We start from the raw sequence: 23,226 nt of genomic DNA, 5'->3' as shown, positions 1-23,226 counted from the left end.
GTCCTGGGGCCCTGAGTCCCTGTTCTTGGGTCTCTTGGTTCCTGTTACAGGAATCTGAGTGTAGCAATGCGGCCCATTCATGCGCTCATTCATTCAGTTATGGAGAAAAGCAACTTGGGGGATAGGGCACCTCCCTGGGGATACTCGGGGCAGGGGGGGTCCTTGTCTGAAGAACAGCACCAGCCTCCCGGGACTCTGGTCTCCCTGACAGCTGGGTCTTGGGGGACCCAGGGCAGGGGCTCCTCAAAGTCAACCACCAGGAAAGGAGAGAAGCAAACATTTGCTTCAGGCCCGAGCTCCGCGTGGGCAGGTCACCATGGCAGATCTCAGGAGCCCCGGGGACCCCGCAGTTACCTGTTTACTCAACTCGGGGTGTTGTGGGAGTTTAGCTGGGTCCAAACAAAGCTGTGGATGATAGGAGACACCTGGCCGGCTGGCTACCATGGCAATGGGCAGGCCCTCACCTGCCCTCAGCTCCTGCTTGCATCGCACCCCGAGTGGGGAGGAGCGGGTGGGGTGGAATCAGGATTCCCTGGAGATAGGGGAAAGGGATCTCATGGGATAGAGGGGCATGACACTGGTGGGGTTCTGGGTTCTGGGCGCTGGGAGAGGTGGCATGTCATGTCACAGGCCTGCATAGGCCAGGCTGGAGAGGAGGGATAGTCTGGTGGCCCCAGAGTTGAGGGGCTCCAGGCTTCCTGGGGCGGTGCATTGGGAGATGCGGGTCCGAGCCCCGTGTGGCTCCCAGACTCAATGGGCCGCTGGGTCTGCCCGCAGGCTGCAAGTACAACCAGGTCAATAGCCACTTCCACTGCATCCGCGAGGGCTGCCAGTTCTCCTTCTTGCTCAAGCACCAGATGACGTCGCACGCACGCAAGCACATGCGAAGGATGCTGGGCAAAAACTTCGACCGGGCACCCCCCGCCCAGGTGCGGCCCTGCACCCCGCGCCCGCCCGCCCTGCACCTCCTCACCTGCCCGCCACCCTGCATCCTCAGGAAACCAATCCCCCCTCAACTACTTTTCAGGGGCCCCCAAGCCTGCTGGACACGGAGCCCGACGAGTACGTGGAGCACACGGGCTGCAGCCCTGGCGCCGTGTCCTCGGGATCGTCCACCATGGACCGCAGCTGCTCCAGCACCCCCGTAGGCAATGAGAGCACCGCGGCAGGTGAGGGGCCCCCCAGGACCCTCGGGCCCCCCACTGTCCCATCTGAGTGCAGCAGTACTGAGACATCCCAACCCCACACACATACACTCCCATAGCTGTGCATTCCCCAGAGTAGGCTCTGCACCCTAACACCCTGGGGGTTCTCCCATACTGGCCCCATCACCTACTCATCCCCATCTCTCTCCTCTCGCTCTTCTTAGCGGTGCCTCTCTGATCTGTCCATCTCGGACATGCACACAGACACACACACACACACACACACACACACACACACACACACACACCACACCACACCACACCACACCACACCACCCCTCATCTGGGTTCCTCTGTCTCTCTCTGTTTTGTTTTGTGTTTTTTGTTCTGTTTTGTTTTGTATTTTGGTTTGTTTCTGCGTCTCTCCGCCCTCTCCAGGCCGCCCGGCTCCTCCTCCTCCTCCTCTTCCTCCTCTGGCTGCCGCTGGTGATGAGGCTGCCCGCCTGGCTCCGCAGCATCCCCCGACCCCCTCCTTCTCGGCGGCCGTGCTCCGGGCGCCCCTCCCCTCCCTGCCCTGCCTCTTCTCTCCCCCCTGCCTCTCGTACTCTCTGCTCAGCACGGCCCTCGGAACCCCCCGGGGCCTGGCCCCCACCACCACCGCCACTCCAGTAAAAAGTGACGCCCCCCTAGTGCAGGACGCCGCAGGTAACTCGCCTTCCTGCAAGTGTGTGAGCCCAAGGACAGGCTCCCCACAGTCCTCACTCACACGCGCATACACACACACACACACACACACACACACGCACGCACGCACGCACGCATGCACACATGCACGCATGCACACACGCACACACACATCCCAGCCGAGACCAGAGGCCACCCCTGCCTGTCCTGTCCTGGTTCTTTCCAGTGGTTTCCAGAGGGCCACCAGGCTAGGACTCCCCCAGAAGCCGGGGGGTATCCAGAGTCTGTCCCTCCGATCTTTGAGGGTGCACTTGGAAACCTGGCATGAGCGTGGGGGAGGGTGGCATCCTCACCACAGTGCCCAGGACCTGCCTGACCCCCCACTCGGGCCTGCTTCTCCTTGTGTGACCATCACCCCTCATTCTGCTAGCACATGCAAAGGCCCAGAGACCTTCCTACTCCCCTGTGGAGTTTATCGCTGGCATAGCCAGACCTCAGTGGAAGGAGGGAGGGAGGGAGGGAGGGAGGGAGGGAGGGAGGGAGGGAGGGAGGGAGGGAGGAAGGAAGGAAGGAAGGAAGGAAGGAAGGAAGGAAGGAAGGAAGGAAGGAAGGAAGGAAGGAAGGAAGGAAGGAAGGAAGGAAGGAAGGAAGGAAGGCTGGCTCTGGCAGGCCCCTGGCTACTCCCTGTCCACCCATAGAGCTGCCACCTGAAGCCCACCCAGGGCAAAAAATGCCAAGAAGCAGTAGCACAGCGGGTAGGTTGTTTGCCTTGTCATGCAGTCTACCTGGGTTTGATCCCTGGCATCCCATAGACTACTGAGCCTGCCAAGAGTAAACCATGAGCACGACTGAGTGTAGCCCCAAAACCAAAAAGAAAGCAACAAGGCCTGAGAACCTGCTGGCAAGAACGTACCCCCAGGGGCCAAGGCTCTATACCCCACACAGGCCTTGCACTCAACACTCCTGTCCGGAGCAAGCTAGGGCACAGACAGGCCAGCAAAAACAGTGGCCATTAGTGGCCACCCACTGTGCTGGCCCCTGTCCCTCTGCAGACCTAAGATTTCCCCCTCCAGCTTCGATCAGTGCTAGCACATGTCAACACTTCCCTTCCCAACCAATGGACCAGAGGCAGCTCCAGATCCCCACTGGGCAGGGGGGTGTCCAGACTGCGGTCACCTGTAGACAAGGCTCTACTGCAAGGGGCCAGCCTGGAGCAGGGAGGGTGTCGGGGAGGAAGGTCCACCCTCCATTTTGGTTGGGACCCCCTGAAGCAAGAGTGGGCGCTGACCTCCACCTCCCCATACACCCCCTCCTCTGCTCCCACCCCGCAGGGAACACCATTTCCATGCCCACCGCGTCGGGCGCCAAGAAGCGCTTCTGGATCATCGAGGACATGTCCCCCTTCGGGAAGCGTCGCAAGACCGCATCCTCGCGAAAGATGCTGGATGAAGGCATGATGCTCGAGGGCTTCCGGCGCTTTGACCTCTACGAGGACTGCAAGGACACAGCGTGCCAGTTCTCCCTCAAGGTCACCCACTACCACTGCACGCGGGAAAACTGCGGCTACAAGTTCTGCGGTCGCACCCACATGTACAAGCACGCGCAGCACCACGACCGCGTGGACAACCTGGTGCTGGACGACTTCAAGCGCTTCAAGGCGTCGCTCAGCTGCCACTTTGCCGACTGCCCCTTCTCGGGCACCAGCACCCACTTCCACTGCCTCCGCTGCCGCTTCCGGTGCACCGACAGCACCAAGGTCACGGCACACCGCAAGCACCACGGCAAGCAGGACGTGATCAGTGCGGCGGGCTTCTGCCAGTTCAGCTCCAGTGCCGACTGCGCCGTGCCCGACTGCAAGTACAAGCTGAAGTGTTCGCACTTCCACTGCACCTACCCAGGCTGCCGCCACACGGTGGTGGGCATGTCGCAGATGGACTCACACAAGCGCAAGCACGACAAGCAGGAGCGTGGGGAGCCGGCCCTGGCCACCTCAGTGGCCACAGCGGCCACCAGCAGCACCACCACCACCGGTGTCTCCATCTCTGTCTCCACTGCGTCCTCTCCTGGGCCCATCGTCAGCCTGGACGGGTCGCTCACGCTGGGTTCGGAGCCTGGTGCTTCTCTGCTGTTTTTGCAGACGGCGGCTGCAGGCCTGGGCCTCGGGCTCGGGGACCCCAGTGAGCCCAATGCCGCAGCTTCTGCTGCAGCCGCTGTTGCCCGCTGCCCCGACAGTGCCCTCTCTAATGCCACCGCCGCTCCGGGCCCTGCACTCGGCTCTGTGCCCTTGTCCTTGCCCTTGCCCGGTGGGGAGTCCTCCCAGGAGGACGACGAGGAAGAGCTGGAGATGCATGAGGAGGAGGAGGAGGAGGAGGAGGAGGAGGCAGAGGAGGAGGAGGAGGAAGACGATGAGGATGAAGACGACGAGGAGGACGACGAGGACGATGAAGAGGACGACGAGGAGGACGATGACGATGAGGATGAAGACGACGAGGACCTGCGCACCGACTCGGAGGAGTCACTGCCCGACACCACCACCACCATCAGCACCACTCCTACCATGACAGTGACGGTGCCGATGGCTCAGAGCCCGGAGCGCACAGGCTCCTGCGCCCCTGGCCCGTCCTTGCCCCCCACTGCAGCTGCCTCCTCGCCCTAGTGGGGTCTCCGGGCTGAGACACCTTCCCAAACCCACCCACCCCGTGCAGAGGCTGGAGATGAATTTTAGGAAGGCGCAGTTAATTCCAAGAGGGACTTGGAGAGGACGCAGGGCGGGAGGCAGGTGGGCAAGTGCGCGGGGTCCTCTCCATCCCTTCCTCCCCATCACACCACCATCAAGGCCACCCACCCGCACCGTGCCGGCCCTGCGCCGGTGCTTCCGGACCCCCGAGTCCGTCTCAGGACACAGCGGGATGGGGGGGCCTCCCTCTGGTGCTCCGGGCTCCCCCCAACCCGGCCGTGTGCGCACCTACCCGGGAATCCTCCAGTTTGCGCGCACCAACCCCGGTGGCCGCTTCTTCAGGGAAACAGAAGGTGCTCTTGTCGGGGGGCAGCGAGAGCGGGGGGGGCCCGCAGCCCCTCATTGCTCAGGACTGGGAGGGGCGCCTGGGGGGCCCCCACCCCTCACCCCCATCCCGGGCCGAGCGCACGCAACCAACTCTGCAGGGACTCCGGGGATGCCTGGAAGGAAAGGAGCGTGTGCGCCCCGCCAGACCCTTGGCTCTGTGCTAGGAGTGTTGGTCCTCGGCCCCCCACTCCGGCTTGGGGGCACCCCCCGACTGCAAACGGGGAGTGCCACGGGCGAGTCGTACAGTATTTTTTTCCTGTCACGGTCATTTATCTTATACAGAACAAACTCGCGGGGCGCAGAGGCGGGCCGCCCGTCGGGGGTGGGGGGAATGGATGAGGGTCAGCAGCGTCTAACTTGGGCCCATTTTTTCTAAACTACAATCCCCCCCTTCCCAGGCCACCCGGCTCAGTGGACCCAGCACTGACTGATGGGAGCTGTGTGATTCCAACTTTTAACTTGAATTTTGTAGACAGAAAAAAAAAAGAGGAAAAAAAAGAAAAAACACACCCATAAAACTACCAACCACCACCAAGGGTTCTTGCTGTTGATACCAGTTTGTAGTTAATTTAATATTTGAGTTTTTCTCTCTTTGGTTATGCGTGTGGCTTTATAGGGCTTCTTTTTCTTCTTCTTCTTCTTCTTCCAGTTTATTATTTGGAATGCTTCTTGACGGACATCCTGCCTTTTCCAAACAAACCCCGTTCTTGGGGGCCAGGAAGGGTTGGGAGCCCCAAGAAGGAATCCCTATCCCCATGCTCAACCCAGACAAGGGACAGGGCTCCCCTCTAGCTAGCCCTGTGAGGGTCGGTTGGTGGTCACCAGAGGCTCAGCGATTTCTTTTCCTTTCCTCTTTATTCTCGTTTTCTTTTTCCTTTTATTTTATTTTCATTTCTTTCATGTCCTTTGGCTGCCCGCATCCTAAAAGCCAGGACCATCCGGCTGGTGAGGAAGTGAGGGGTATAAAGATCGCCACTCCAGCACCCTGAGTTTTGGGGTGCGTCTCACCCCCCTACCCTCACTCCATGCCTCCCTCACCACCACCACCACCCCAACCGGGGCACCTGGAAGTTTTGTAAAGGAAAAAAATAAAAACGTTTTCGATGTAGCAAAAGTGAATTTTAAAAAATTTTAAAAAGAAATTAAAAAAAAGAGGCGCAGAAGAAGTCTGGCCTTTGGGACCCCAATATTGCACACTAGGACTATAAGCCATTGATCGTTCATTCTGAATCTTAACGAGTCTTTTCTTTCTGTGGGGAAAACCATGTTTGATCCACCCAGGCTCTTTTTTTTTTCATGTTTTATAACTATGTATGTGTGTATATATATAAATATAAAGTACTCCGTATGCACATGTGTGTATATATCTATGTATATACATATATAGATATATAGAGATATATAGGGAGGGATTGAGACGGAAAAAAAAAAACGCAGAACGTGAAAACCGAACAGCGTGTGCTCTGATTACTTGAATCTGGTCTCCTCAGCAGCACCTGGTTATTAAGAACTGAATATTTTTCCACTTGAATTTAGTGCTATTAGAAATTTAATATATGTGTTTTATTTATTTGATTTTTTTTTTGCATGACTGATGCAAGGTTTGACATTTTCACTCAATAAAAACTGGAAAAAAATTGATCAAAAAATTCTCCTTTTTTTTTCGCTTTTTCAAATGGGGCTCCAAGGGCCAGTTGCAACCCCTGCCACCCACCGGTGGGGAAGGGGATAATCGGGGTGGGCATGGAATTAGAACCAAGTTCTTGGGGGTCCCAGGAAGACTCACAACCTCCAGCAGTTCCCCAAGACCCAGGTTTCCCCCCCTCTCCGGGGGCTATTTCCTGTCCCCACTAAAACAACCCCCCCACCCCAACCAAGTCTGGCAGGGCCCCTCAGCTGCTCCTTCGCTGGCTCCTTCCTCCTTCCTGCAGGGACCTGCCCGGGCCGGAACGGCGCGTACCCGGATCCGATCCGGATGCTGGCTATGCTCCTGCCTGGCGCGCGGGGGCTGGGCCCGAGAGGCCGATTCCTGGGTCTGGTGCTGCCCTGGCTGAGGGGCTGGCATGGGCGCCACAGCAGCACAGGGCATGCGCCCACCTCACCCAACCCTGATTCACCACTTCCAAGTGTCACCCCTGGCACCCAGTCCCGTGGCCCTCAATGGAGCCCCAAAGTGGCCGGGACATCCCGGGACAGGCATCCCAGCAGTGGGCTGAACAGAGGGCCTGTCTCGCCTTAGGTGGGCCCTGCTGCCAGCCCCTGTGCCAGGCTAGCCTCTATACAGCCCTTCCCTTCTCTTCTCTCCTGCTGGAAGCAGCCACCGGCTGTTTACATAAATATGTTTGTAACAGACGCGAAAATACAGACTTTTTTCTGTCTTATTAAAATGTTCAAGTTGGAACTCGCCGCTTGTTTGTGGATCTCTGGATTCTGTTAAATAAAACAGTGACTAATTTATGGGATAAACCACCAGTTCAACAAATTAAAGCCATTATTGGGAGTCTCCAAGGGCCCCCCTAGGGGGTTGGCGGAGCCAGAGATGGACCTGGGATGGGAACTGCAGTGGGCCAGGTGGGTGGAGGTTGGAGGGTGGGTCCCCCCCCCAGGATTATTGCCATGGGAGGGGTGTGTAGCATGGGAGCAGGATGCTGTCCTCAGGGGCTCCAGCTCCCAGCTACTGGGGTGGGAGTGAGAGAAGGAGATTCAGGGCAATCCATGAGCCAGACCCCTCTACCTTCTCCCTCCACACTCCTCCCCTAGCAAGGCTTTTGGGTCCAGGTGGGGCTCAGCTGACCCACATCTGGTGCTCAGGGACCCCTCCACTCCAGCTTGGCAGGGGCCAGGCAGAACCTGCTTCTCCCAAAGCAGCTGCCAGCCCAGACCTAGCCCCCAGCCTGGGAAATGGCTCAGGAGGGTCTCAGGAAAGTCTTGGCCTAGTCATCCAACCCTGCACCCAGGAGAGGGCAGGGCCTGTGGGGGTGAGGGGTACCGCACCCCAGGGTGGGAGAGGACCCCGCCTCCGCCAAGCCCTGCGGTGTGTGAGACTCAAGCAGGAAGTGCGGGTGAATCGTGTTTTCATTCTGGAACTCCATTCTCTCGCTCTGAAAACTGGGCCCAATTCAAGAATTTTGTAACTTCTGGGAGGTGCCAGAACCAGCAGCACAGGCTAGTGCAGAGGAACCGGGCCACCTGGCATGGGGTTCCCCGCTGAGTCACTGCTGCCAGGGCCCCCACGAGCAGCCTTGGCCCCGGGATCAGTGTAGTGGGGGTCAGGAGGGAGAAGGGGCCGCCCCAGGCCCAGGTCAGACTTTGGCAGACGGGCCTGAAGCTTTCCCGGGATGGATGGGCAGAGGGGGTCAGGTCAGTCTGAGTCTATGCCACCCTGCGGGGAGGGTCCCCCCAGCCTCTGGGACAGGCCAGCAGGAGACAGTTCCTGGGAAGACAGAGCGGACAGCTGCATCCAGCCGTCCCGGGCTCCAGACTGCCCCAGCCTAGCCCTCAGCACCTCTGTGTCCTCCGGGGATAGTCCAGGGCCGCCTCGGGTCAGCAGACAAACAGGGCTCTGGGCCCCGAGGGACTGTGGGGTGTCTGGGGCTCTGGGCCCGGAGGTGGGGGCGTCTGGGCCATGTGTGTTCTGGGATCTGTATGTGACTTGGGGTTGATTCCACTCCAGTTGGCGCCTCTGCCAAGCTCAGGGGTCTCCGAATGTTTGGTCTCCCATGTCTGGGCATGGGGACAGGGGGTGACCAGGCCAGGGGATTCAGCTGCCCTTCGTCCCCCCTGAGGCCACGTCTAGCCATTAGCAGGTCTCGTGGCACCTTTGTTCCCTGGCTGGTGCAGGGACAGAGACACCTTCAAACGAACAGAACCACGCAGGTCATGTAAACTGAGCAGGTCGACAGCTGCATCTTCCACTGCCCTTCCTTGGCCAGGGAACAGTCCTGAGGCGAGGAAGTCGGGGCTCAGCTGGCAGAGGGAGGCGGGGAGGAGGCCTGTTGTGAACCCTGAAGGTGGCTCAGCTGCAATGCTCTGGAGGTGCACCCCAATTTCACAGAGTGCTGATGTGCCTGGAGGGGCAGGAATCCTTTCACACACACACCCCCAAGCACTGGGCGCCAGCCACTCCCAGCACCTGAACTACTCTGGGTCCGAGCCTGTCCTGCCAGGTGCTTCAGGGGGCAGTGGGGTTCATAAGGGTGCACGGGACCCTCCTCCAGCCCCAGCAGTGCCGGGACCGAGCCTGATCACGGCTGCCTCCTCAGGGCCAGCCGTGCGGCGCTGCTCACTTCTGCCTCATTCCAAATATTTTTACCTTATTTGGATGAAATGCATTATTTTTCTAATGAAAGGCTTTTCAGAGCTCTGATTCCCTGGTCCAGCAGCTGGCTTTATTAGGCAGCGCTCACGCCGTTTTGGGGAGGGGTTTTTCCTCCCTGAAACCTGGCCAGCCGTGTCCTCAGAAGTCCACAGCACGGCTGGACCCGTGGGCTCTGCAAGGCCTCGGGCTGCTTTTGACCCTTCTCCCTGCACCCTGAGTGGCCACCGGGGGTGTTCACCTGAAGCCCCCCCATCCCATGGACGGGTGCCCTCCTGGTCACTGTGCTGAACCCCACCAGAGCCCCACTGTTGATGGCGCCTGGAGGAGGAACTATCTTGGTCCCATCTGAGAAGGCTGAGGAGGCTTCGAGCCACGGCCCTCGGCACCCCAACCAGGCCAGGAGCATGGAGCAGGGGATGACGGGGGTCAGGTAGGGACCTGAAGGCAGAACAGAGACTGGACACTAGGAAAGACTTATCGAGACCCCCATAGCTGCCATATAACTGCCACAGGATGTCACTAGCATCTTCCCTCTGCAGGGCTGCAGGCAGGTGGGTGACCACAACAGAGGCCATGATGTGGTGGTGTGCCACCATGATGTGCCACCATGATGGCAGTGACCCTGGTGGGCACTGGACTTGGTGGATGGGGTGGTATCCATGCTGGGCAGTGATCATAGTGGGTGTGGTGTGGCTGGATGGGCAGTGGCCATGGTGGGTGATGGCCATGGTGGAAGCGGCCATGATTGGGTGGTGCTCAAAATGGAGGTGGCAATAGTGGATGGTAGTCATGGTGGAAGCAGCCATGATGGGTGGTGTTCACAATGGAGGCAGCCATAATGGGTGGTACTCTGTACAGTAAAGGCAGCCATAGTAGATGTAGTCATAGTGGAGGCTGCCACAGTGAGTGGTGTTCACAGTGGATGTGGCCAGGATGGATGGAAATCGTGGTGGAGGTGGCCATGGTGAGTGGTGTTCATGGTGGAGGTGGTCATAATGGATGGTCATCACGGTGAAGGGTGGTGTTCATGGTAGAGGCAGCCATGATTGGCGGTGTTCACAGTGCAGGCGATCGTAGTGGACAGTAATCATGGAGGCAGCTATGGTGGATGGTGGTCACAGTGGAGGCGGCTGTGGTGGGTGGTATTCCTGGCAGAGGCGGCCACGGTGGACGGTGCTTCCAGTGGAAGAGGCTATGATGGATGGCAGTTAAGGTAGAGGTAGTCATGATGGGTGATGCTCACAGTGGAGACAACCACAGTGGACGGTAGTCATGGTGGAGGCAGAGATAGAGGATGGTAGTCACAGTGGTAGAGGCAGCCATAATGGGTGGTAGTAACAGTAAAGGTGGCACAGTGGTTGATATTCAAGATAGAGGCAGCTATGGTGGACAGCGGTCTCAGTGGAGGCGGCCATAATGGACAGTGGTCATAGTGGAGGTGGCAGTGTCCAGAAGGACGCTGGACAGCGCTCAAACCACCCACAAAATCTTCCACATGATCCCCGTAGCTCTGCCAAAGCAGTACTGCCCACAGGCCTGGTCATTGTGCTTGGGCAGAAGGGGCTGGGCCCAGGGAAACAGCTGCTATAAGTAAGGAAGCAGGATGGGGATGGGGTGGGGGGAAATGCGAGAGAGGCTCTGAGAAGGTTCCAGCGAGTCCATTTAAGGGAGGAGTCCGACCTGCTGCCAGACCCATTCGGGCAACAGTGGAACCCGCATCCACCTGGAGTGACAGCAGTCTCCTGCATGGCTGGGAAGGCTAGAGTAGCTGTTGCAGGGGGGCCCAGATGGGTCCCCTCCTCCCTCTGCATCCCCCCACCGGGGCCCCGGCCTCCCCCACACACAGGTACTACCTGAGGAGACAGAGTCCAGGCAAGAATGAAATAGTGGCAGCTCAGGTTTATTACAATCTGTACAGCGGGGGGACCCCCAGCCTGCACTGTCTGGGGGGGTGAGTGGGAACCCCACCCCCACACCCACAGGGGAGTGCCACATCCCACCTGGGGGGGCCACAACCAGTCAGGGAGGGCATCAGCGTGTGGTGGGGTCTGCTTGTCTGGGCAGGTGAGGGGGCCCTCGGCCCTTGCCCCAGACAGGAGTCGGGGGACGTGGCTCTGAGCCCCCGGACGGCTCCTTGGTCCCGTCAGTTGTGCGGGAGTGGGGGGCTGGGGTAGCGGATGCCAGAGACCAGAGACGGCCGCCCCCAAGATGAATCAGGTGCGCCAGGATGCCCATCCGTCAGTGAGACACAGGGCAGGGCAGCACGGGCAGACGGACAGATGGACAGGCGGGCAGACAGACGGTGTGGGCATGCGGGCCAGTGGCCTAGTCTGCCTCCAGCTCATTGCTGGCCCCCTCGGGCCGCCGCAGCTTTTCCACCTGCTCGTTGATCTGCCCGTCGCCCCCGCGCCGGTCCTCCCGCTGCACGCCCAGGCCCACGTCTTCGTCGACTCGGCCCATGTCCACGTCCTCGTCCTCATCCTCGTCCTCGGGCACCTCCTCCTCGCCCTGCACCTCCATCCTCACCTGGCCCGCCACGTCCAGCACCCCCTCGGCCTCCTCCGGGGGCCCCAGCAGGCGGTAGGCAGCGGCTGAGCCCTCGGGGCTGTGACCGTCCTTGACGGGTGATGGGGACGCTGACTCGTTGCTGACTGGGGAGATGTCGCTGCTGCTGAGGGGTGGCGCGGCCGCGGGGCTTGGGGGCGGCGGGGACTTGACCGGGATCTGCCAGGATGGCAGCTTCGGGGCGGAGGGCGACGGCGGGAACTGCCGCCTGCGAGAAGGGGACATAGGCGGGGTTGGGGACATGCTGCTGGGTGGGGCTCTCCCCTCCCTTCTCCTTCCCTGACCCCCAGACCCGGGCCTGTGAGGAGACAGGGCTGTGTCTGGGCCCATGGATATTGGGACAGATAGTCTGTGGTTCAGCCAATGGGCACCCCTGGCACTGGCAGGTTGACAGGGCAGGGGTGGCCTTGGCGGGCGACAGGTTCTGTGTTGGACCACCTCTGAGCTCCATTCACAGGGAAAGTGGAGCCTACACCCCTGCAAGGCCAGGCCAGCACCCTGGTCACCCCCAGGCAGGATGGAGAGGGCAGCTCCAGGGGTTCCCCCAACCGCAGCGCCGACACCCACCGATTCAAGAGCAGCCCCTTGAGCGACGTGATCTCAGACTTGAGCTCGCTGAGGTTCTGGGATTCCAGGATCCAGTTGGTAGACGTGGTGGCCTGGAGCCGGGAGAAATAGGGTCAGGGGACGCAGTGGGCCCAGGTACCCCGGGAACAGCTTCCAGAGTGTGACCATGGCTTAGCCCATAGGCCCCATCCCACCTCTGAATCTAGAATGTTCTCAACCAGTTCCCCCTGTCCCTGCCCTGTGAAGAGGTCAGGGCTGAGATAAGAGCTGCCTGGTAACCAGCTGCCCACCTGATCTGTCATCTCTGGATACAGAGAACCTGGACAAAGGCCCAGAAGGTACCCGGAATGTGTCCTTCCGGAGGGAGCCATAGACCTTCCTGTGGGCCCACCCTGCTCATGGCCTCCTTGCAACTTGCCCTGGCCATGCGCTGCTTTCTAAGCACTTGCTCTTTAGGGATCCCCAGGCTGAGTGGGCCCCGGAAAAGCCAAGGATGGAGATCAGAGGGGCAATGGAGAGTGGGGCTAAGTGGGGGAGAGCGGCAGGTCTAAATGTGGGAGGGGGGGATGACACCCCAACCCTGCCTCCACTCAGGTCCCCTTTGGGATCTTCCAGTCTCAGACCAGTGGCCAAGGCAGGCCTTGACTCCGATGGCTAGGGAGGCCCCTTTCCAAGCGAGGTCTGTGGCTTATGCACAGGGTCGGGAGGGAGGAAGGGAGGGACAAAGCTTAGATATCTGGGATTTTTTAGCCAAGTCTCAAAGGCAGTTGCTGAAAACTCCCGCCTGAGTTTTCTGCGGATACTTTCATTACTTAGCACATTTTCTTTGCTTTTCTTTTTTATTTTTGTAGTAGGCATTTGGAAGCCAGATATAAAAACTCGCTCGCAGCTGAGAAAACACAGCGCCCGAGGTTTTAGTTTATGGGCAACTGCGTGTACATACGGGGGTTCAGACAGCAGAGCAGGGAGATGCCTGGGCAAGGAGCGAGGAACGAGGGCGGCTGGGGTGGGCCAGGGCTGACCCCCACCCCCTCCCCAAACACACGCCAGATGGTCTTAAATCGAACGTCTGTATCTGTAAATGATTTTCCAATTTCCAGAATGGCCTCTGGCCATGGCAACCCCCCACACTACCCCTAAAAAATAACAGAGGGGGGGGCAGAGTGATAGAACAGCGGGTAGGGCGTTTGCCTTGCACGCGGCCACCCTGGGTTTGATCCTCAGCATCCCATAGGTATCCCGAGCCTATCAGAAGCGATTTCTGAGTCAGGAGGAACCCCTGTGCTGCTACTGGGTATGGCCCAATCCCCCCCAAAAAAGATAACAGAGGAGCAAGCGGGGGTTTGAGGAAGCAGACCTGCGGCTGTATGAAATAGGGAGTTTCCAGGGTCCCGTTCACAGTGGAGATGAACGAGTCCCATCCGCTAATTTTGGGGGGACGCTGAGGTTGTCCTAAGCACTGTCTCCCCCTCCGCTTTCCCGGAAGGCTGATGCTCACTGGGGTGTGGGCTGTGAGGTGGTGGTGGTTGGGGAAACGGGACAGGACAGGACAGGGACAGGGAGGACCCTGGGCAGAGGCAGCTCAGTGTAATGGTGAGTGTTCGGTAGGGGGTTCAGACCCCCCTGTTGATGCCGCACAGGGGGAGGAGGTGAGGAAGAGCTCATAGGTACCTTGGCGGTGGCCAGCTCACGGGCAAGTTCCTGAACTTTCTGTTGCTGCTGCAATAGCAGCTCCTGCACCGACGCCAGGGTCATCTGTAGCTGCGTCACTGAGAGGATGGGATATATGAGAGACAGACAGGCAACAGACAGACAGGGGCCTCCGGTGACTCATCCACCCCGTCCATCCCCATCCCACAGGCCCCCTCCTCCCACCAGGGGAGTCTCCAGAAACTTCTAGTTCCACAGGTGTCTGGGGGTGGCATGTGAATTCGCCCCAAACCTCTTCCCTCTGCCCCCTGCCACCCAATTTCCTGCCGCCACTCAGGACCCTGCTCCTTCTTGCCCTCCCAGGAGGGATTCCGCTACTGTGCTCCCCAGGGGTCCCCGGGTCTGTACCCCTCCTCCAGCTTCAGGGAGCCCAGGAGAAAATCATGAGTGCGGGAAGGTGGGGAGAACAGCGCAGGTAGCTGCTCCCCTGAGGTGTCTACAGGCCCCGCCGCCAAGTTTTGGAGCCAGCACGGTGGCAGTGCTGGTGGCAGCTAATCTGGGCCAGCCCCGGCTTCGGGTAATGAACGCGCCCCGAGAAGTTGCTGACAGAGGCGGTGGCCCGCCAGGTCCTGGGCACCACCGCGGTTCCAGCCTCTCTTGACCCCCGTGTGGGATGCTTGGAGGAAAAGGGGGGGAACGCGCCAAAAACCCCCCTGGAAACCTCAGAGGCGCAGAAATTAAAAATGAACTTTACAGCCCTTAGAAAGGCTGTCATTTTATTCCCCTTATTAATATTCTGAGGTTGGGAGCCTTTCCGTAAAAACATAATTAATTGAGGCCGCGCCGACAGTAAACAAGCAATTTCAAATTAAACCGAAATGACGGCGGCTTCATTTGCAAATGTGAACAGATTCTCAGAGCAGATAAATGAAGTCACCACATAAAGTGGAGACGGAGGGGCGCGGGGAGGGGCCGGCCGGGGCTGCTCGGAGCAGGCTTTGAGGGGTGACTTGATGGAGTCATTAATCTTTTACCTGTCTGAGCCAGGCTGCCACTCAGCTCCGAGACACTTGCCTCCATCCTCTCCAGTTGCTTCCTGTCCTCCCGGCCGCCCACGATGAGGGGGAGCAGATACTTCTGCAAAAGAGGGGGGATCCCCTTGGTGACCGACAAGCACTCATTCTTTCTACCGACAACTTTCTAACCCTGTTGTCCCCCCTGGCCGGGGAAAATCAGCGCCAGCATCAAGGACTGGTGAAGGCCTCGGTGACCAGTGTGTGCGGGGACAGGAAGGGGACGGGATGCCTGTCCAGGGGGACCCCTGGTTCTTCTCTGCTTCTCTAGAGGGCAAACTGGCAGAAGACCCTCTGAAAGCCATGCACCACAGCTGGGGCAGGTGGGCTGGGACTGGGCGAGCCACGGTCCCACGCTGGAAGAATGAGCAAAAGCAGGAAGCACGAAGAGAGCCCCCTGGATTTTCTCCCCAGCAAAGTCCTGGGAAGCTTTTAGAACAAGGAGGAAGTGGAGGCTCTGCAGAATTGAGACAAGGGGTCTTGGGGAAGGAGGTCACGGCCAGATGCACTTGGTCATGGGCAGTTCATAGGGTGGGAAGGGCACAGGCTAGGGTTTGAGGGGCATTGGAGGGGCAAGAGAAAAGCCAGTCTGCTCTTCCCGGGGAAGATGCCTGCCAGGACTGGGCCACGGTCAGCCTTCTGGTCAGCAGTTTCAAGCTGAAGTTCGGCTAGGCAGCCATAAGTTAGTTAGATTATTTCCAGCACCACGGCCCAGCCATGCCCAGTGTGGCCCGACCAACAGGCCAGGCTCAGGCCAGCCTCCAGGGAGGCGTCGAGGCGCGCCTGGGACAGACGGCTCCAAACACGCCTGCCTCTGCTTGCAGTTTGAGAGGGTGAAGAAACGGAGTGGCAGGTGCCGAAAGGAAGCCCTAGCACCTGCGGCCCGAGGCTGCTTGTGTCTCTTTTTTGTGTTTTGGTTTTGGTGTGGGGGCAACTTCTGGAGGTACTCAGGGCTTACTATTGGCACTGTTCACGTCTCTTTTCTTTCCTCGTTAAGAGCAGAGTGGCCAGAGCAGAGCTGGTGCTGGTCACTAAAGTCTGTTGCTTTGATGGCCACACCAAGGTAGACATGAGGGGGTAGGGAGCTCTGGGAGACCAAAGGGGGCACTCAGCTGGACCCAGGAGGTGCCAGGCAGCCATACGACATGCAGGCAGGGCCAAGGACTGAATGGACAGCAGCAGACAGTGTCTGGAAAGATGCTTCCTACTGTAGGGTCAGTGCAGGGGGTGGGGTGGTCCCAGGATCCCACTGTGGCTTCTGGACTTCACCCCCTGCCTTGGCCCTGCCATTAGCTTTTAGAGGACCTGAAAACCCAAGAGACCAGCATGTGTGGACCCAGGGCCTGCTGAGATGGACTGTGTAAGCCTCGCTAGGACAGAGCAGCCGAACAGAGTCCCCTGGCCGGGCTGACCTTTGGCCCCTGGGGCTGGCCCTGGTTCTTCTTCCAGGAAAGATTGTAGGGCTTGAGCCCCCCTCCTGCCAGCAAACAGAACCCGGTTTCCGGGACACCTGTGTTGGCTCGGAGCCTGCGGTTCTAGTGGGGCCTGTGGGTTGACTAGGAAGCCTGAGGAGAGCCACTGTCCACAGACACACACCCACCGCAGCCCATGACCACAAGGACTCCCCACATGGTGCCCCCTGGCCCAAGAATACGCAGCCCTGCTCCCAAGAAGAGCCCCCCCCCCCCCACTTCAGATACAGCCACAAAGCCAGAGGTCACACAGATCCCAAATGGCTGAGCCAGGACATGACTAGGTGGCAGGGTCCCAATGTCCCTGTGCCAAACCCTTGTGCCACTGTTTGCCACGACAATGCCAGGGCTCATAGGCAGCAGATGAGGTCTGTGGCTGCCCGAGGCACAGGGGGGGGGGGTGTGGAGCGGGACAGGTCTGGGATGAAGAGAGCTTCTGGGGCTTGGTGCACAGAAAGGACAAGGAAGGACAGACTCACCTTGTAGAGCTGGTGGAAGCCGAATGTAATCCCTGCCATGATGATCGCCAAGGCCCCATAGTCTCTCCAACGCGAGGTCCCAGGACCTAGGGCGAGAGCGGCATCAGGGATGTGCACGCATGCATACAAGCACACAAGGCCAGGACGCGATGAGCACCCCCTGGGCCTCTACAATTCCAGCAGCATCTCCAAACGGCCCTTTCTAGCTGCCTCTCAGGAGCCCAAGTCTGTCCCAGCATCCATCCCCGAAACAGCAGAGACAAGTGATCTGCACCTTGGGGACTGGGAGAGGGGTGAAAGGGCTACACAACACAGCCCCAGCACCATGCATGTGTGGATTTCTGCAACTGGACAAACTTAGAATCCAAGGCTCCTCCTAGTGACCCCCAGCTCTTAGGGTACTTTTGTGGCCTAGGACAGTGGTCGGCAACCTTTTTTTTTTCAACTGCCAAATCTCGCTAAAACCACGATTGAAATTTATTTTGAGAGCCACACAGGGCGCACACTGACAGAGGCTAGGAGCAGAGTCCTGACCCCTGGAGCGGCCGCCCGGCACATAGAAGAGCCAAATTAAAAGTGTAAAGAGCTTGGGGCCGGGCGGTGGCGCTAAAGGTAAGGTGCCTGCCTTGCCTGCGCTAGCCTTGGACGGACCGCGGTTCGATCCCCCGGTGTCCCATATGGTCCCCCAAGCCAGGAGCAACTTCTGAGCACATAGCCAGGAGTAACCCCTGAGTGTAACCGGGTGTGGCCCAAAAACCAAAAACAAACAAACAAACAAAAAAGTGTAAAGAGCCACAAGTGGCTCGCTCACGAGCCGCAGGTTGCCGACCACTGTCCTAGGATGAGCAATTGGGGGACTGGATGGGGGGTTCCCAAGCTTCAGAGGCAGAATGTGGCATGTGGGAGGGGCAGAAGCCGGCACCCTGGGACCAAGACGTCCTCTCCTCCAGGCAGCAAAATGGTGGTCCCTGGAGGCAGGCGGGATACTGAATACTCTGTTCCCTCTTCCTCACGCTCCCCACAAGATACCCAGCCCTATTATGGGCTGGAGCCAGCAGGACTGCCTCCGTTCCCAGGTTCCGGGTGGGCTACGGCTTCCAACAATAATGCGCGCACGCGTATGCGGGGCCACACAGGAAACAATAAGTAGATCCGGCCCTGCTCCTCCTCTGCATCTTCCCATGCTGCTTACGGGTCCATCCCCGCTGGTGGGCACCTGGAGCGCTCCGATGCTCACAGCCACACGCACTGGTGTCCACGCGAAGGTATGCACGCAGACACAAGGAATGCACGGAAGTGCGCAGACGTTTGCGTTTAAGTACCTGAAGGCACGCGGGTATGCTTACGCACATGGGTAGACAACATTTGCAGAGGTACAAAGAGGTAGTCGTGGAGAAATTCACCTGGGTACACACAAGCACAGGTTCACACATAGGTACACGCAGGTGTGCATATGCAAGGGTACACGGTCACACAGATATACACATGAACAGGTGCATCGACAAGCACACAGGTACGCATATTCATAGGTACAGAAGTATGCATATTCGTAGACACACAGGCAGACACACAGGTTGCAGATGCACAGGCACAAAGACATGCACATGGCACAGGTGTGCATATTCATAGGTACACACAGGTGTCTATTTGCATAGAATCACATCTATGTACATTCAGGTGTGCATATTCACAGGTACAAAGATGCACAAGCATACATATACAAGGTGCACAGACATGCACAGTATGCAGGTATGCATATGCAAGGACACAGCCACACACTGGGGTGCATATCCAAAGGCCCACAGGTACACACACACACACACACAAGCATCTGGAGCAACAACTCCCTGCAGATGAATTGGGGGCAGTGAGTGGTACATCACAGAACAACAAAACCGCCGGTACACCATGGGGTCTGGGCCGGGGTTTTCCCACAACAGAGCAGTGTGGTTTCCTCCCGGGTAAATGTGCAGAGATTTCTGCCAATACTAGAGCCCAGATGCCATCAAGGCTCGCCTGGCCGAGGATGGGGCGCCCTCTCGTTCAGGTTTCCTTCTACCTCTCTCCTTTGTCTCTGACCCAGTTTCCTTCCTGTCAGTCCCCAAGCAGAAATTCCCGCTTTCTCTCCTCTTTGCCTCCTTGAAGCAGATGATAAACTTTCCGTCTTCCTTGATGGGTTCTGAGGTGGGTCATGAAGCACCAGGCCTTCCTCTGCCTCCTCCAGGCCCTGAGGTGAACTTGGGGTTGGGGTGGGGGCAGAATAAGTGCTGCTGCCCCCCTGCATGAACAAGGGCCTGACGGGACGGGAGGTATGGGATGGCCATTCATGGCTGTACCCCTCTGTCCTGTATCCTGGTCCCTTCTGGCTCAGAAGAGAGTCCCCTGGCCAAGTCCAAGGCCTAGCCCCGGGCCTGGCTGCCAAACCCCAGATCATTTGGGGGTGGGGGAGAACTCAGGCTGGCAGGCTCTGGCTGTGCCAACCAAGCCTCTCTGTCTCACTCTGAACACCAGCCATGCTGCCAAGATCCCGAATGCATCTTCCAAACGGGCTCAAGAATATTCCATGCCCCGCTGACTTGTCAAACGATCTCTGGCAGGACAAGGTGACTGCACAGAAACCTTTCCCCAAGCCGTCTGCAGACACGATGCTGGGCTGCAGATGCTTGCCTCTGGACAAGTGTTGCACCTTCTCTGGGCCAAGCAGACACTTGCTGCTCAGGGGCGGGCACCCTGTTCCTATGAGCCTTGCCTGTGTCCCCTGCCCGCAACCCTGACCTCCTCCACTCAGCAAACACCTGTGGGTCCCGGCCAGCCTCTCCTCAGCCCACATAGCTCCCCGCTCCTGCTGGCCTCACGCTAAGAACATTTTATTGCCCCCTGGTTTTCATTATTAATGAAAAGGGACCGGAATGATCTTTCCGAAAGTTCAGAGAGTCTATAAAGACAAGAGGCTGAAATGCCATTTCACTCGTTTTGGAGATGTGCGATTCAGTCCTGTCTTGTGGAGAAATGAAAGGCATGGGGAGTTCGGGTGAAGGTAACTAACTGCCCACGGCCCAGCCTCCAAAGGTGCCAGCTGGGGCTATCAAGGAAGCACTCAACCTGGCAAATTCCAGTGGCAAGAGGCCCCTAACCACAGGGTGGTATGCCCTGGAATGCCGTTCACAGGGGCCAGTGTTTCCTGGGGCACCAGATGCCCAGGAATAGACCAGTCACAGCAGGGGCCAGAGGGATAGCACAGTGGGGAAGACACTTGCCTTGCATGCAGCCGACTCGGGTTTGATTCCCAGCATCCCATAGATCCCCGATCACCACGAGGAGTGATCCCTGAGTGTTGAATCGGGAGTAACCCATGAGCACCGCCAAGGGTGTCCAAAAAAACACAAAACAAAACAAAAATTGATCAGTCACATCAGTCACATCAGCCCCACCACCACCACCACCACCACCACCTTCTGTGGTCTCTAAGTACAGGCGACAGGATGACAGGAAAGTTTTTTGTTCGTTTTTTTTTCGGGTCACACCCTGCAGCGCTCAGGTGTTACTCCTAGCTCTGCACTCAGAAATCACTCCTGGCAGGCCAGGGGACCAGACGGGATGCTGGAGATCAAATTGGGTCAGTCCCAGGTTGGTCACGTACAAGGCAAATGCCCCACCCATTCTGGCCAGGATGCTGAAGTTTTCTAGTGCTTGTGAGCCCCTAGTGTGAAAGTGGTGCCATCTGCAGACAGTCAAGTAGGCCAGGGGCCGAGCAGGCAAGAAGCGGGGAGCCCCAGAGCTGCCCCTGATTCTCCGCCAGCACCAGCCACTGGTGAAGGCAACCCAGTGCCACCAGCACCAAAGGCACCAAGAGGCATATGATCCAAGCATGGCCTGGCCCAGCCAGCCTTGCCCCAGCCCTGCTTCCTGTCGGGCTTTGCAGGGATCAATGTTTGATTCGGGCGGAGGACCCAGGCCAGTGGAGCTGCACCCCCAGCGCTCCTGAGTCCCCCAACTCCTACTGGCCAGGCTCAGCCCCCAAGAACACACAGGACTGGTGGAGTCCTATGGACTGCACCCGGATGCTGAGTGGAGACCACCAAACCCCAGCCAGGATTCCCCAAAACCCAACAGGTACAGAGCTGACAGCTTTTACGACCCATCCTGAGAGGCCCCTTCCCCACAAGTCTGGAAATTCCAGAACTGGCAGAGCTGCTCATTTAGAGTCACCCTGGCTCTGTGGGCTGGGAGCGGGCAGATGGGCATGGCCTCAGCATATCCAGGCCACCTGATGGCGTCGGCTGGAGCTGCGAGCCCCATGCAGAGGCCAGGATGGCACAGGGACACATGGCAGCCAGTGGTGGTGGTGTTGGCCACATGACAGCTGGGCAGAGAAGGGCTCTGGCCTGGAAGAAGCCCTGTGGTCTGTCTCCCGGGGAAGAGAAAGCACAGAGGGCGGGGGAGAGGGGGACAGGCCTTTCACATGCCTGACCTAAGTTTGATCCCCAGCACCCCATATTGTCTCCTGAGCACTACAGCTAGAGGAAGGAAGAAGAGGAAGAAGAGTAGAAGAAAGAGATGAGAAGGAGGAAGAGGAGGGGATATTGGAGGAATGAGTAGAGGGGTCTTTGGAGGTGAAATATCACTGGAATTTGGGGGGCACATCGGCGGTAATCAGGGGTTCCTCCTGGCTCTGCACTCAGGAATCACTCTTGACAGGCTCAAGGGACTCTATAGGGTACTGGGGATTGAACCAGGGTCAGCAACATGCAAGGCAAATACCTTCCCTTCTGTGCTATCACTCCAGCTCCAGTCACTTTAGTTTTAAAATATATATATTTTAGGAGCTAGAGAGACAGCGTGGAGGTAGGGCGTTTGCCTTGCATACAGAAAGACAGTGGTTCAAATCCTGGCATCCCATATGGTCCCCCGAGCCTGCCAGGTATGACCCAAAGAACCAAAAAAACTATATATATATTCTTCATTTGGGGGGAGGGCTCACCCAGTGATGCTCAGGAATTATTCCTGGCAGGCTTGTGGGACCCTATGGGGTACCAAGGATTAAACCTAGATTGATCTTGTACAAGGCAAATGCCCTCACTACTGTGCTATCGCTCTGACCCCTTTCACTGTAAGTTTGGATCTGGAACTTTTTTTCCCAAATTGTGTATTGTGTACAACAGTATGTCAAGGGAAAGATTGTTTTGTTTTGTTTTGTTTTTGTTTTTGGGCCACACCCGGCGATGCTCAGGGGTTACTCCTGGCTGTCTGCTCAGAAGTAGCTCCTGGCAGGCACGGGGGACCATACGGGACACTGGGATTCGAACCAACCACCTTTGGTCCTGGATCGGCTGCTTGCAAGGCAAACGCCGCTGTGCTATCTCTCTGGGCCCTAAGGGAAAGATTTAAGTAAATAAATAAAATAAGGGCTGGAGAGATAGCACAGTGGTAAGGTGTTTTGCCTTGCAAGCAGCAGACCCAGGACAGATGGTGGTTCAAATTTCGGGGTCCCATATGGTTCCCCATACCTGCCCGGAGCAATTTCTGAGCACAGAGCCAGGAGTAACCCCTAAGCCCTGCTGGGTGTGACCCAAAGACCAAATAAATAAATAAATAAAATAAAAAGGGAAACTAGAGTAGAGAGAAGAGGGAAGGCGAGAAGAGAGGAAGGGGAGAGGGAGAGAAAGGGAGGAGAAGAGAAAGAAAAAGAGGCTGGAGTAATAGCACAGCAGACAGGACATTTGCCTTGCACATGGTCAACCCAGGTTAGATCCCCGGCATCCCATAGGATCACCCAGGCACTGCCTGTCAGGAGTGACCCCTGAGTGCAGAGCTAGGAGTCAATCCTGAGCATCACCAGGTATGGCCCAAAATCCAAAAAACAAACAAAAACCAAAGGGGCCTGAGGGATGACAGGGCCAAAAGCCAGTGCAGGATGTGTCCTTGATCCTGTCTGCAGTCACCTTCCTTCTGTCGTGTGGTCACTTCCTAAGGTCAGGGCAGGCCTGGCCTCCTCCCCACACCTCCCACCGCCTCCATCCTTCTCAGTTCTGAAAATGGCCCCCCGTGGAGCCTTCTCCATTCCTGTGTAGGCTTCTGCTATTCGGAGCCTCCTGCAGACCAAGCCAGGGCTCAGCTGTGGGCTCAGTGCCACTCCCAGCACTTCAGGCCTGATCGAGCACTGGCTGCCTACTCCAGAAAGGGCCAGTGCCCTGCCACCAATCAGTCAC

The 23,226-nt window shown here is 58.0% G+C and overlaps 2 protein-coding genes across 9 annotated transcripts in view; one reads left to right on the top strand and one right to left on the bottom strand.

The window, feature by feature from the left end:
* The window catches only part of CLSTN1 (calsyntenin 1), an 833,174-nt gene that overhangs the window by 115,523 nt on the left and 694,425 nt on the right, over window positions 1-23,226 (top strand). The gene's annotated exons all lie outside the window — the stretch shown is intronic.
* The window catches only part of PEX14 (peroxisomal biogenesis factor 14), a 122,917-nt gene continuing 110,781 nt past the window's right edge, over window positions 11,091-23,226 (bottom strand). The window contains exons 5-9 of the mRNA XM_049775364.1: window positions 17,018-17,103; window positions 15,028-15,130; window positions 14,015-14,112; window positions 12,344-12,435; window positions 11,091-11,984 (exon numbers count right to left, since the gene is read on the bottom strand). Of these exons, the coding sequence (XP_049631321.1) occupies window positions 11,537-11,984; window positions 12,344-12,435; window positions 14,015-14,112; window positions 15,028-15,130; window positions 17,018-17,103 (827 nt within the window). The 3' untranslated portion in view covers window positions 11,091-11,536. The remainder of the gene's footprint in view (window positions 11,985-12,343; window positions 12,436-14,014; window positions 14,113-15,027; window positions 15,131-17,017; window positions 17,104-23,226) is intronic.

The sequence above is a fragment of the Suncus etruscus genome, chromosome 6 (assembly GCF_024139225.1).
Source record: "Suncus etruscus isolate mSunEtr1 chromosome 6, mSunEtr1.pri.cur, whole genome shotgun sequence".
NCBI classification, from domain to species: domain Eukaryota; kingdom Metazoa; phylum Chordata; class Mammalia; order Eulipotyphla; family Soricidae; genus Suncus; species Suncus etruscus.
This window is presented reverse-complemented; position numbering and strand designations above follow the sequence as displayed.